The sequence below is a fragment of the Saimiri boliviensis genome, chromosome 9 (assembly GCF_048565385.1).
Source record: "Saimiri boliviensis isolate mSaiBol1 chromosome 9, mSaiBol1.pri, whole genome shotgun sequence".
NCBI classification, from domain to species: Eukaryota; Metazoa; Chordata; class Mammalia; order Primates; family Cebidae; genus Saimiri; species Saimiri boliviensis.
Window position 1 is genome coordinate 92,339,970 of NC_133457.1, and position 14,385 is coordinate 92,354,354.

Here is a 14,385-nt window from a genome sequence, read left to right on the forward strand (position 1 = left end):
TAGGTCACCTTTTCTTGGAGCAGGGGGGAAGAGGGGACCAAGGCCCTGCACCCATGGTGGCATCCTCCAGGGCAGCCTCTCCCTACTCCCTGGCCTGCCTATAAACTCATGCCCACCTGGAAGCGGGGCCCCATCCTGCACTGACATCCTGCCTGGGCCTGAGAACCAGAGAGCAGCCACACGGTCAGAGGCCTGGCCATGCGCCCAAAGGGCCCTCTGGACTAGGTTCCTCCCAGCAGCAGCTAGGGTTAGATGTGAGGCTTGGAGCAGGTAGCAATGGGGGGCTGCTGGGTCAGAGTGGCTGCTCCAGGCTGGGATTGCGTTCTGTAAAACCTGGCCATGGAAGGGCAGGCTGGGCATCCTGATGGTAAAGAGCAAGGCACGAGGCAGATGGGCCACTGCACTCTCTCCCTCACTGCTTCCTCATGTGCAAAACAGCACTGCTCAGCTTCACTAGGAGCTACAAACCCTAAATGAACTGATGCATCTGACCAGTGGGGTGACCCCGTGGCTGACCCTCCTGAGGTGTCCAGACTTAGGAGCTGTAATGACTGTTCCTCCTGGAGCACATGTTGTGGGCCTGGATGAGGCTGGTTCTCAGCTGTCCGTATGCCCACAAGGAGAGGCCACAGAGCAGCCCAGGATGGAGACAGAATGCAGACTGGGAAGGGGCCAAGGCCAGGGCCGGGTGGGCAAGCTCTCCCAGGGGAAGGGGCCTGGATCCCTGCTAGGAGGGTGAGGACTCACCTTAGCTCTGCTGCTCCTGCCGGTGGGAACTGTGCTGGCATTCCCTGTGGTGAGCACCATGCTAGTGGGCACTTTGGATGGCACCATGCCAGCATGAGTTGAGTTGATGGGCAATTTGGATGGTGCTGGATTGGTGAGCACATTAGAAGGCACTGCACCAGGGGGCTTCGAAACAGGTGGCAACTTGGAGGGCACTGTGCTGGCAGATGCTGGGTTGGCAGGCACTTCCGGGGGTACTGTGTTCACAGGCATCAAGGTGGTAGGCACTTTGGAGGGCAGAGAGTTGGCAGGTGCCTCTGCCCCGCTGGAGCAGATGATAGGCTCGGGCTGGTCACCCTCTTCAGCCCCTGCAGAGGCCAAGCCAGGGGATGAGGAAGAGGAGAAGGTACCAGTAGAAACTGACCCTGCAGGTCCTGGCAAGCGGCTTGCCCTGGGGGTGGATCGGACCAGAGGCTGGAAGGAGACAGATGGAGACACAGGCCCACGGGATGGTGGGAGGCTGGAGGTTGCAGCTGCAGGTGGTAAAACACAAGTGGAAACACAGACTCAAAGACTGTTACCTTTAGGCCTGGAGAAGGGTCCCTCTGTGCCAGGTCTCATGGTCCCTACTGTGTCTAGGTCTCCAAATCTCCTGCCTTTGGAGGAGATGCCATAGTTCCTTTGGTCACTGCTTCCCAGCCTGAAAGCCCAACAGCTGCCCTCAGTCCTTGACCTGTAGCCCCAGGTCTACCCTGGCACACAGTGAAATGGTACCTTGGAGCTTGAAGATCATTATTTATTATTCTCTCTGCTTTTTCCTCTCCCACCTGGGAAGCCTCCCCTCTCCTCCTGTGTCTGCCTTTTCTACCTTGACCTTAGCCTCATGGAATCCTGGACACTTTCCCCGCTGCTGTCCCTCCTCCAGCACCACGAGTGGGAACAGCCCTGGATCAGGGTGAGGGTGACAGGATGGCTCATGCAGAACAGCTCAGACCAGCCGAGAGGCCCAGCCATCCCAGAGGCTTGGGAAGAGTGGGGACAGGGACAAAGCCACCCCTGGGAGGTTGCCTGACCTGGGTTGGGAAAGCAGGGAGGGGGTAGCAGGTGGTGATGGTCTATAAAGGCAGTTGTAGCAGGGTTCTCCATGGAACTTGGAATGCACATGCCAGGCCCCACAGCTGGCAAAGGTCAAGGTGATTTCGATGTACACCACCCCCCCACCACAATCTCACACCATACACAGGACCTGTGTCTACAAATGTACCGAAACCTAATCGCCCTCTGTCTCCATGGTCTACAGCAACTCCCAAAAGTCATCCCATGGCCAGGTAACACTGCAAAGCAGAGACAGGTGCTTGGAGCAGTTTGGGGATGACGAAAGTACTGAGATGACGTCTCTCAGCCTTTAATTGCTCATGTGCCTTGTGGCTGTCCCAGGGCACTGAGGGCTGACAGGGTACCAGCGTCAGTTTGGAAAGCAGGAGAGAGACATGCTAGCCTGAGAGGTCCAGGTGGACAATTATATATTTCTGAGGGGAGCACTGAGGTCTGGAGTGGGGTCCAGGCCCCTGGATGATGACCTTACTTCCTCTGGGGACTGAGAAGTTTTCGGGATTCACTAGGAACTGAGATCTCTTTGTGGTAAGGCAGTGCCTAAAGACCTCCCTGCCAATAGCTGGTGCAGCCCTGCTCTGTCCCTCTCCCACCGCCCTCCAGGCCCTGGCTGCTCCCTACAGTCTCTTTGACAGAGTGCAAAAACGGCCCTACTTATCTCGCCCACCTCCACCCAGCCCCTCTGCACTGTGCCAGTCAGCCTTCCCGTCTAGGGAGGGAGTCTATTTCCTTACTCCTTGAATCTAGGCTGGCCTTATAACTTGTTTTTGCCCACAGAATAAGGCACTGGAACATTGTGCTAGTTTTGAGCTCTCTCTTATCTCTCTCAGAACTCCACCCAGCAGCCATGATGGATTTGTGTGCTGGAGGATGAGAGACTACAAAGAAGAGAACCAAGATACTCAGCCAATAGTCAGAGGCAGAACTTACATATATACAAGTGAGTACTTGAGAGGAAATTCAGCCAAGACCGGAAGAACTGCCCAGGTAGGTGGCCCAAATGGCTGACCCACAGGATCATGTGCTAAATAAATGGCTGCATTTTAAGCTACTAAAAAAAAACAAAAATTGGAAAACTAGAGTGGACTATTTGTTACACAGCAAATGCTAACTGATACACCCTATAAGGAACTGGTTTGCTTCCTGGGTTGATCTCCCTTTATTCCCACCTTGCCTCCTATTCAAGGAAGCCAGAGGGGCAACTCTAATTCTCACCTTCACTTGAGAGATCAGAGGGGCCCTACAATTCCAGATTCCATGCATACCTGCTGTGTGGGTACTGCCCAGTTCTGTGTCCTGCTCCTGATGCCCACTGGAGGTCAGAGGACTAAGGGCTGCCAGGTCAGAGGAGGGCTCCACAGGACCACCACCCGGCCTCCTTGGGATGGCTCTGGGGCTGAGCGTCTGCGGGGCTTGCTCTGAACTCTGCAAGAGGAAAAATATGAATAAGGCAGTTGCCTCTCCCAAGAGCTCGCAAAGGGCAGCTTGTGCTTTTGGGGCGTCTCCTACAGACCTCAGCCCACACCATGAAGCACAGGAGCCAGGAAGCCCTTGCTTGGGTTCTGGTAATTGCCAGACTCTCTGTCCACAGGTGTCCTTGCATTTACCTCACAGAAAATGCACAGCATCCCTGGGGCACTCCCTGTCCATCTGTGTGGCCCTGCAGAAAGGTCTCCCTCTCGACAGCCACTAGCTTTCTCCTCATGGCTGTCACTGCTAGCTGATCCCTGCCCTGATGTTGCCTCCTCTGCCCCTCCCCTTTCCCACCTCCATTCATCCCACCCCTACTACAACCACTGTGTTCAGGGGATCACAGACCCCTCTTAGGCTTCAGGTTCATGGTTTGGTATCTCCTGGACACCCCACTGCCCACTCATTTATCTTCATAGAATCGGTCGTCTTTCCCCCAAACTCGACCTTTTGGCAATAATGACAGCCCCACCAATCACCCCTGCCCTCATAATCACCTGCTCCCTCACTCTCCCTCATCTGGCCCCTCCCTGGGTTCCTCCACCCAATGCAACGTCTCATATGGAATATTGCAAAGACCTCAAAACTGTGGTCTCCAGCCAGGGGCAGTGGCTCACCCTGGTAATCCCATCACTTTGGGAGGCCAAGGTGGGCAGATCATCTGAGGTCAGGAGTTTGAGATCAGCCTGGCTGACATTGCAAAACACCATCTCTACTAAAAATACAAAAATTAGCCAGCATCGTGGTGGGTGCCTGTAATCCCAGCTACTCGGGAGGCTGAGGAAGCAGAATCACTTGAACCCAGGAAGTGGAGGTTGCAGTGAGTTGAGATCGCTCCACTGCACTCCAGCCTGGGCGACAGAATGAGACACTGTCTCAAAACAAACAAACAAACAAACAAACAAACAAACAAACAAAAAACCCTGTCATCTCCCAGCTTGTTGGTGACAGAGGATTAGACTGCCACACAGTGAAGACCTGGTCAGCAGTCTGGAAGCTGGTCTGGGGCAGATCTCCACTAAGAAAGCCTTGGGTTTCTGAGCAGAGATTAGGCGTAATTTATAGTGGACAGGAGAGGGTTTCTGGAGGAAGGCTCATGGGCAGAAGTGGGCAGACAGGAACACAAAAGCAGGTGGCTCAAGGTGGACTGTGAGGACAGACCTCTTCCAGGGACTGTGGCGGCTGGGACTCCTGGACAGGCATGGGGTAGCTTGGCTCCTTCTCTCTGTAGCCATTGTAGGGGATGCTGTGGGCCGCAGCAGGCGTGGAGGGTCCTGGCACCTCAGCAGAAACTGACGGTGGCTCCAGTGGGGCTGGGGGATGTTCCGGGGTCCCTGGAGGACAAAGATGCAGTGATATCAAGAAGGAATCAAGGGCTGGGTGCCATGGCTTACGCCTGTAATCCCAGCACTTTGGGAGGCCAAGGTGGGTAGATTGGGAAGTCAGGAGTTTGAGACCAGCCTAGCCAACATGGTAAAACCTCCTGTCTACTAAAAATACAAAAATTAGTGGGGCATGGTGGCACGCCCCTGTAATCCAGCTACTTGGGAGGCTAAGGCAGAACTGCTTGAAGCTGGGAGGCAGAGGCTGCAGTGAGCTGAGATTGCGCCACTGTACTCCAACCTGGGCAACAGAGCAAGACTCCACCTTGGGGATGGGGGCAGGGTGGAAAGAAGGAATCAGGAACTACAGGGAGGCTGGGGCAGGACAACCATTTGAAGCTGGGAGACAGAGGCTGCAGTGAGCTAAAGTCACACCACTACACTCTAGCCTAGGTGACTGACTGAGACAGTCTCAAAAAAAAGAGAAGGAATCAGAGATATTCCTCATGATGGAAGATTCTTGGGTACTCTTGGGTACACCCCCTGCCCCACCCATAGTTCCAAAAGCTGTTCTGATGTGGGTCCACTCCTCAGAGTGACAAGCATCACTGGCAAGGGGGCAGGAGTGGGAAGGAGAGAGCAGTTGGAGGACAAGGGAGCAAGGCGGCAGGGGGACAGTGTGCGGGAGGCATCATGGGTCTCTCAACACCCAGACCACGTAAGCGGTCACCCTCCTTTGTCCCCAGACATCCTGGGACCCAGTGGCTTTCTCCTCCGCGTGGCTGCCATTGCTCACTGACCCCTGCCCTGATGCTGCCACCTCAGCCCCTCCCCTTTGCCTCCACCACCCATCAGGCCCTTCCACAGCCATTGTATTCAGGGGATCACTATTAATAATCTCCATACATGAAGAGACATATTTAAAAAGAAGGAGAGAAAAGAAGGAAGAAGGAGAGGAAGGGAAGAAGAAAGGGGGGGAAGCAAGGAAAAGAAAAAGGAAAGAAAAGCAAACATGAGAGCCAGACACGGTGGCTGACACCTATGATCCCAGCACTCTTGGAGGCCGATCACTTGAGCCCAGGAGTTCAAGACCAGCTTGGGCAACATAGTGAGACCTGGTCCCTACAAAAAAATTCTGAAAATTAGCCAAGTGTGGTGGCACATGCCTGTAGTCCCAGCTACTCTGGAGGCTGAGGTGGAAGGATTGCTTGAGCCCAGGAAGTCAAGGTGGAAGTGAGCTATGATTGCACCACTGCTCTCCAGCCTGACAGAGCAAGACTCTGTCTCTAAAAGGGGGAAAAAGAGAGAGAGAAAGAAAAGAAAAACATGGATTTCCCACAGTTATAAATGTGACTGGGGCTGGGTGTAGTGGCTCAGGCCTGTAACCCCAGCACTTTGGGAGGCCGAGGCAGGTGGATCATCTGAGGTCACAAGTTCAAGACTAGCCTGGCCAACATGGTGAAACCCTATCTCTACAAAAATATAAAAATTAGCTGGGCATGATGGCGGGTGCCTGTAATCCCAGTGACTCAGTAGGCTGAGGCAGGAGAATCGCTTAAACTTGGGAGACAGAGTTATAGAGAGCTGAGATCATGCCACTGCACTCCAGCCTGGGCAACGGAGCAAGACTCCATCTCTCTTTTTTTTTTTTTTTGAGACGGAATTTTGCTCTTGTTACCCAGGCTGGAGTGCAATGGCGCAATTTCGGCTCACCGCAACCTCCGCCTCCTTGGTTCAGGCAATTCTCCTGCCTCAGCCTCCTGAGTAGCTGGGATTACAGGCATGTGCCACCATGCCCAGCTGATTTTTTGTATTTTTAGTAGAGACGGGGTTTCACCATGTTGACCAGGATGGTCTCGATCTCTTAACCTCGTGATCCACCCGCCTCAGCCTCCCAAAGTGCTGGGATTACAGGCTTGAGCCACTGCGCCCGGCAAGACTCCATCTCAAAAAAAAAAAAAAAAAAAAAAAAATATGGTCAGGGTCTTAAGGGTTACCTCTAGTTTGAAATATAAATAGAACTGGCTTGCTTTTTCTTCCCGTGTCTTGATTTACTCGAGATCAGATTCCATCTCACCAAATCCCCTCTGAGCACTGAGAATGGCCGGGACATTGAGAGGGACTAAAGGAATAACTGGGCAGTTGGTAGAGGGAACAGCAGGCTCTCAGAGTAAACCAGGGGAGGGGAAGAGAAAGTGGAGAGAGGGTGGGTGAACAAGTAGGTTGGGAAGAAGAAATGAGGAAGGGTGGGAGGCAATCACTACAGCCGTGAAAATTAGAGGAGACCCCATGTGCTGGGCATACAGGAAGTGCGAAGCCTAGGTCAGCACTCAACACACATCTTCCCATGGTGTTACCCACTGCAGCTCCCCTTGGCAGGTGCTGCCATGAGCTCCATTTTACACAGGGGAGGCCTGAGGCTCAGGGAAATTTAAGGGCTTGGCCAAAGGGACACAGCTAGTAAGTGGTTCAGCCTGGATCTACACCCAGGTTTATCCGCTACTTCAGTGTGACAAGGAGGATGACAGAGAAAGGCAGGAGGTACAGAGAGAGGGGAAGGGAAAGCAGAGGCCAAGGAGCAGACCGGGGGTCCAGAAGGAGAGACAAAACAGGATGCTCACGAGGCTGGTAGCTCTGGTAGACACGGGCCACTTCGTCCGCGAGATCAGACAGCTCACAGGCCCTCAGCGCCACAATGAAGGACTCCACCCAGCCAGGTCGCCGCTGAAGGGTATTGAAGAGATGCCAGAGGGTGTCCCGGTTCCCTGAGAGTGTGCAAGTGGCCCGCAGTCGATCCTGGAAGATACAGTGCCACTGTCCTGCTCAAGCCAGGCAGCCCCAGCCACTTCCCTACACAGAATGAAGCCACAGCGGTGGTGGTGGTGGTGGTAGCGGTGGTGGTGGTGGTGGTGGTGGTGGGGGCGCCAAGAAAGCCACAAGAGCAAGGCGGCCACGTGAAACTGAATCAGAGCCCAGGACAAGGCCAGGTATGGAATGAGGAAGAGCAATTAGCAGCAATAGCTGCTAAAGAAACTGGCAGCCGCCAGAAACTAGCAGTTACTATTTCCTGAGCTCTCCATTAAGGGCTTTGCATGCATCATCTTGTTTAATGCCATTATTATTCCCACTTTACTTAGCAGAAGCAAAGTACTATAGCAAACATCCTACGACAGTGGGGCAGGAATCCAAAGCCAATTAATCTGATACAAAAGCGTTGGGTTTATGTGGCCCCCAGGGCAAAAAGAAAGCTTTGGATTAGGAAAAAAGGAAAAGGTAGACAGCAAAAGTATGATGAAGGGGTGAAAGAAGGAAAGAGAGGGGGCCAATAATAAGAAACAAGGAAGCTGAGAATGCTGGGGAGATTCTGGGCAGATGACAGTGGCTGCAGTTTTTTTTGGGGGGGTTTCCTTTTTTTTTTTTTCTTTTTTCTTTCTTAGTGCATCTATGTGGACAAGGTTTCCTTTTTTTTTTTTGAGACAGAGTCCTGTTCTGTCGCTCAGGGTGGAGTGCAGTGGTGCAATCTCAGCTCGCTGCAACCTCTGCCTCCCAGGTTCAAGCAATTCTGCCTCAGCCTCCCACGTAGCTAGAATTACAGGAGCCCACCACCACACCCAGCTAAATTTTTTGTATTTTTGGTAGAGACGTGGTTTTGCCACATTGGCCAGGCTGGTCTTGAACTCCTGACCTCAGGTGATCCACCCGCCTCGGCCTCCCAAAGTGCTAGGATTACAGGCGTGAGCTACTGCATAATCCAGAGTTGTTTTTTTTTTTTTTTTTTTTTTTGAGACGGAGTTTCGCTCTTGTTACCCAGGCTGGAGTGCAATGGCATGATCTCGGCTCACCGCAACCTCCGCCTCCCGGGTTCAGGCAATTCTCCTGCCTCAGCCTCCTGAGTAGCTGGGATTACAGGCACGTGCCACCATGCCCAGCTAATTTTTTGTATTTTAAGTAGAGACGGGGTTTCACCATGTCGACCAGATTGGTCTCGATCTCTCGACCTTGTGATTCACCCGCCTCGGCCTCCCAAAGTGCTGGGATTACAGGCTTGAGCCACCGCGCCCGGCCAGAGTTTTTATGTCTACCTGAATTCCCACATAAAAACAACCAGATAGCAGAAACAAAAACCCACAGAATCCTGCAGGAGCTAGATTTTAGAAGAAGGAAAATATTTTTTAAATAAAAAAATAGGTGGAGCACAGTGGCTCATGCCTGTGATCCCAGCAGGGAGGGGAGGCTGAGGCAGGAGGATGAGGCTGAAGGGAGGCTGAGGCAGGAGGATCACTTGAGCCTGCAAGGTGGAGGTTGCAGTGAGCCAAGATAGTGTCACTGCACTCCAATGTGTTTGACAGAGTGACAACCCATCTCAAAGCATGCGTGTGTTTGTCACACGTATACTGCTGTAGTGGCTCATACCAGTAATCCCAGCACTTTGGGAGGCCAAGGCGGGAGGATTGCTTAAGCCCAGAAGTTTGAAACCAAAGAAAAATACAAAAATTAGCTGGGTATGGGGTGTACACCTGCAGTCCCAGCTACTTGGGAGCTGAGGTGGGAGGATCAGTTAAGCCCAGGAGTTTGAGGCTGCAGTGAGCCATGATCGCAACACCACTACACTCTAGCCTGGGCACCACAGTGAGACCCAGTCAATAAATAAACTAAACTAAACTAAAATAAAGAAAACCCACAGGCCAGGTGTGGTGGTTTATGCCTGTGTAATCCCAGCACTTTGGGAAGCCAAGGCAGGAGGATCACTTGAGCTCAGAAGCTTGACAGCCTGGGCAACATAGTGAAACCCCCTTCTTTCAAAAAAAGTTAAAAATGTAAAAAACATATAGCTTCTAGGGCAAAAAAAAAAAAAATATATATATATATATATCTACACACACACACACACACACACACACACACACATATATATATAGTCTGGGCATGTTGACTCGCACCTGTAATCTCAGCACTTTGGGATGCTGAGGTGGGAGGAGCTCGACTCCATGAGGCATAGGTTGCAATGAGTTAAAAATCGTGCCACTGCACTCCAGCCTGAGTGATAAAGCAAGACCCTGTCTCGAAAATAAAAATAAAAACCAGCCTGGCCAACATGGTGAAACCCCGTCTCTACTAAAAATAAAAATACAAAAATTAGCCAGGCATGGTGGCACATGGCTGTGACCCCAGCTACTCAGGAGGCTGAGGTGCAAGAATCACTTGAACCTGAGAGGTGGGGATTGCAGTGAGCTGAGATTGCACCATTGCACTGCAGCCTGGGCAACAGAGCGAGACTCCATCTCAAAAAAAATATTAAAAAAACAAAATCAAAACCACAGAAAATATTTACTACAAAACAAGATATCCCTATAATCCCCAAAATACAAGAGGGAGGGGCAAACCCCAAACAGACCTGCATACTGATGCAATCTGTGTGGAGGATGCAGGAGACAGCAATAGGGCTCCTGAGAAACCTGAGGACAGGAGTCCCCAAAAGAGCCAACAGGTTCCCTCCGGAGCACAGGGGTCCAATCTGAGAACAGCAGCTACAATGAATGGGGAGAGACTGTGCCTGCTTCACCAGCTAGCAAGTGCCGGGGCTAGAGTCACCTGGCTCCTGCCAGCTCTCAAACCTGAGTCCCAGCTCCCTGCCAGGACAGGGCCCCATGACAAGGAGAATGGAATCAAAACTGAGCAGGGCAAAGCATGGCAAGAGACATGAAGGAAACAGAAGGTTCTAAAAACATTAGGCAAGGGGACCAGAGCCAGGAAATCTCAGGAGAGCCAGCAGCATATTTCTGAGCAGTTCACAAAAGCAACACAAGGGGGAGCTCGATGAAGTCAGCAAAGCCACCCCGAGCCACATTTCATCCAAAAGTTAGAAAAGCAGCAAGAGAAAAAAAAGCAGCAAGGACAAGGAGCAAGACATAGCAAGAGGGAGAAGGAGCCGGCTCTGGCTTGGGGAAGGAACTAGGATGGGGTTGAGCTTTGGATTCCACAGCCCTGTCCCCAGGCCAGTGTCTGGCTGTCACTTCCCTGGCTCACCTGGTCTCTTGCTGTGAGGCAGGGCAGGTAAGGCAGAATCTCTACAACATCCACATTGCAAAAATTGCTGAAATGTCTGCAGATATACTTATAGGTTTTGTCTTCAGCAAACGGCATTGCTGCTCAGATTCTGGAGAGAGGGCTCTGGCCCCATGAAGGGTGAATGGACTGACAGGAAACGACACTGGAAGAAAACAGATCACATATTACACACGGTTGGGAGTGGGGCTGGACAAAAGGCAATTATTTCTCAACTTCTTGGAATTTTTGTTTTCTTTCATCTTTAAATCTTTTTCTTTTCTTTTTTTTTTTTGAGACAGTGTCACCCAGGTTGGAGTGCAGTGGTGCAATCTCAGCTCAATGCAACCTCTGCTTCCTGAGTTCAATTGTGTCTCCTGCCTCAGCCTCCCAAGTAGCTGAGATTACAGGCATGCACCACCATGCCCATCTAATTTTTGTATTTTTAGTAGAGATGTGGGTTTATCATGTTGGCTAGGCTGGTCACAAACTCCTGACCTCAAGTAATCTACCCACCTTGGTCTCCCAAGATTTGAGATTACAGGTGTGAACCACCATGCCCACCTTTTTTGTGGTTGTTGTTGTTAAGAGATGGGGTCTCACTCTGTTACCCCGGTTGGGTGCAGTGGTGCAATCATAGCTCAGTGCAGCCTCAAACTCCTGTGTTCAAGCAATCCTGCCGCTTCAGCATCCTAGGTAGCTGGAACTACAGACTTGTGCCACTACACCCAGCTAATTTTTAAAATTTTTCTAGAGACAGGGTCTTGTGATGTTGCCCAGTCTGGTCTCAAACTCCTGGCCTCAAGTGATCCTCCTGCCTCAGCCTGGCAGGTAGCTTGGATTGTAAGTGCCAGCCACTGTGCTCAGCCATCTTTAGTTTCTTTAAACATCCTATTTTTTACTGCCTGGGTCTCTCCAAGGTTCCTGCAGAATTTGCTAAAAATGAATTGATGACCAGCAGCTACTAGAGAAGCTAGGGCAGGAGGATCTCTTGAGCCCAGGTGTTTGAGGCCAGCCTGGGCAACACGGCGAGACCCCATCTCTAAAAAAATAAAAATAAAAATAATTGATGACCAAAAAGAATCAGATCCAGAATACCTAGGGCCCATTTCTCTCCTGTAGGTTGGTCAGCATTGGGGAGGTCTGCATGTACTCCTAGCACATATGGTAGAGGGATCTGTATGTAACCGTAGTTTCGGTGCCTAAGAATGTCCTGGCTCTCCTTCTGGCTCTAAAGGCCCTCAAGCTGATAAGCAAGAGGCCTGTACCTAAAAGTGCTGCTGCTTTGGGACATACTGAAAAAATTAAAAGTGAAGCCCAACATGATAATAATAGGATCATCCTACTTTAAAGAAGAAAATGAGGTATGCTTGCTAGTTAGTAGAAGAGCAAAGAACTGAGATTCTAACTGAGATCTTCAGGTCATCTTCTTTCTATGACATGGCTGCAGGCCTGCTTTAAAGCCTGCTACACATACATTCTCTCTTTTTTTTTTGAGACAGAGTTTCACTCTTGTTGCCCAGGCTGGAGTGCAATGGTGCAATCTCAGCTCACCACAATCTCTGCCTTCTGGGTTCAAGAGATTCTCCTGCCTCAGCCTCCCAAGTAGCTGGGATTACAGGCATGTGCCACCATGCTAGGCTAATTTTGTATTTTTAGTAGAGATGGGATTTCTCCATGTTGGTCACGCTAGTCTCAAACTCCAGACTTCAGGTGATCCACTCACCTCGGCCTCCCAAAGTGCTGGGATTACAGGCATGAGCCACCGCGCCTGGCCCACACACATTCTTAAGATGGGAGACTGAGTTCCATGCCTTGAATTCACTGTGTGTCTTGGGCAAGTTACCAGTTTCCAGACTTTTCCTCACCCTTAAAATGGCTCAGATAGTTTGTTTTGACAGTACAGTAATTCAGCCTTATTAAGTCTATTTTTTTTTTTGGAGACAGAGTCTCCCTCTATCATCCAGGCTGGAGTACAGTGGTGTGATCTCGGCTCACTGCAGCCTCCACCTCCCAGGTTCAAGCAATTTTCCTGCCTCAGCCTCCCAAGTAGCTGGGATTACAGGAGCCCACGATCATACCTGGCTAACTTTTTTGTTTGTTGTTGTGAGTCACCGTGCCTGGCCAACTTTTGTATTTTTTAGTAGAGACGGGTTTCACTATGTTTTCCAGATTGGTCTCGAACTCCTGAGCTCAAGTGATCTGCTTGCCTTGGCCTTCCGAAGTGCTGGGATTACAGGTGTGAGCCACTGTGGCCAGCCTAAGTTTAAAATTTTTAAGTGCCAGCTGGGTGTGGTGGCTCACACCTGTAATCCTAGCACTTTGGGAGGCCAAGGCAGATGGATCACCTGAGGTCAGGAGTTTGAGACCAGCCTGGCCAACATAGAGAAACCCCATCTCTACTAAAAATACAAAAAAATAAACTGGGCATTGTGGTGGTCGCCTGCAATCCCAGCTACTCAGGAGGCTGAGGCAAGAAAATCACTTAAAGCTGAGAGTCGGAGGTCGCAGTGAGCCAAGATCGCGCCATTGCACTTCAGCCTGGGCAACAGAATGGGGCTCTGTCTTAAAAAAAAAAAAAAAAAAAATTTAAGTGCCTCAAATATAAGCAATTGCTACCAGTTGTTTATGTAGGAGTTACCACAATTTGCAATTATAGATGTTTTTGCTTGTTTCTTTTTTGCCTCCCCTATCAGGGAGTGCTGCAGGGAATAAAAGAGACAAGGTCTGTGCCACATCCAATTTATATTCTACTGGTGTGGGACAAATAGTAGATCAGTAAATTCTTACCCAAATAAGAATTCCAGCCGGGCGCGGTGGCTCAAGCCTGTAATCCCAGCACTTTGGGAGGCCGAGGCGGGTGGATCACGAGGTCAAGAGATCGAAACCATCCTGGTCAACATGGTGAAACCCCGTCTCTACTAAAAATACTAAAAATTAGCTGGGCATGGTGGCGTGTGCCTGTAATCCCAGCTACTCAGGAGGCTGAGGCAGGAGAATTGCCTGAACCCAGGAGGCGGAGGTTACAGTGAGCTGAGATTGCGCCATTGCACTCCAACCTGGGCAACAAGAGCGAAACTCCGTCTCAAATAAAAAAAAAAAAAAAAAGCCGGGCGCGGTGGCTCAAGCCTGTAATCCCAGCACTTTGGGAGGCCGAGGCGGGTGGATCACGAGGTCAAGAGATCGAGACCATCCTGGTCAACATGGTGAAACCCCGTCTCTACTAAAAAAAATACAAAAAAAATTAGCTGGGCGTGGTGGCGCACGCCTGTAATCCCAGCTACTCAGGAGGCTGAGGCAGGAGAATTGCCTGAACCCAGGAGGCGGAGGTTGCGGTGAGCCGAGATGGCGCCATTGCACTCCAGCCTGGGTAACAAGAGTGAAACTCCGTCTCAAAAAAAAAAAAAAAGAATTCCAGATAGCAATAAAGATTCTAAAGAAAATAAAGCAGGTAAAGAGACACAGTCCCTGGAGACAGGCATGCTACTTGAACTAGGGGGTCAAAGAAGCCTTTCTGAACTAGTGTTAAGAACACAGGTGACAGTTCTCAGGCTCTGAGAACATTGGTGTTTTTGGCAGAGGGCATGGTAAATGCAAAAGTCCTAAAATGGGATGAGCTTGGCATGTTTGAAGAATAGAAAGCAGGTCAGTGTGGTCAAGGTTAAGAAAGCTAGGGAGAGGGGCAGAGATGAAGGTCAAGGAGGTGAAA

At 50.8% G+C, this 14,385-nt stretch overlaps 1 protein-coding gene across 6 annotated transcripts in view; it reads right to left on the minus strand.

The window, feature by feature from the left end:
• MAVS (mitochondrial antiviral signaling protein) overlaps positions 1 to 14,385 on the minus strand; it is a 55,813-nt gene that overhangs the window by 15,645 nt on the left and 25,783 nt on the right. For all 6 annotated transcript variants that reach the window (XM_074406293.1, XM_003941086.4, XM_074406296.1 and 3 more), the window contains 5 exons: positions 10,659 to 10,842; positions 7,253 to 7,427; positions 4,471 to 4,643; positions 3,105 to 3,264; positions 748 to 1,259 (listed from right to left, as the gene is read on the minus strand). In XM_074406293.1, the coding sequence (XP_074262394.1) occupies positions 748 to 1,259; positions 3,105 to 3,264; positions 4,471 to 4,643; positions 7,253 to 7,427; positions 10,659 to 10,775 (1,137 nt within the window). In that variant the 5' untranslated portion in view covers positions 10,776 to 10,842. The remainder of the gene's footprint in view (positions 1 to 747; positions 1,260 to 3,104; positions 3,265 to 4,470; positions 4,644 to 7,252; positions 7,428 to 10,658; positions 10,843 to 14,385) is intronic.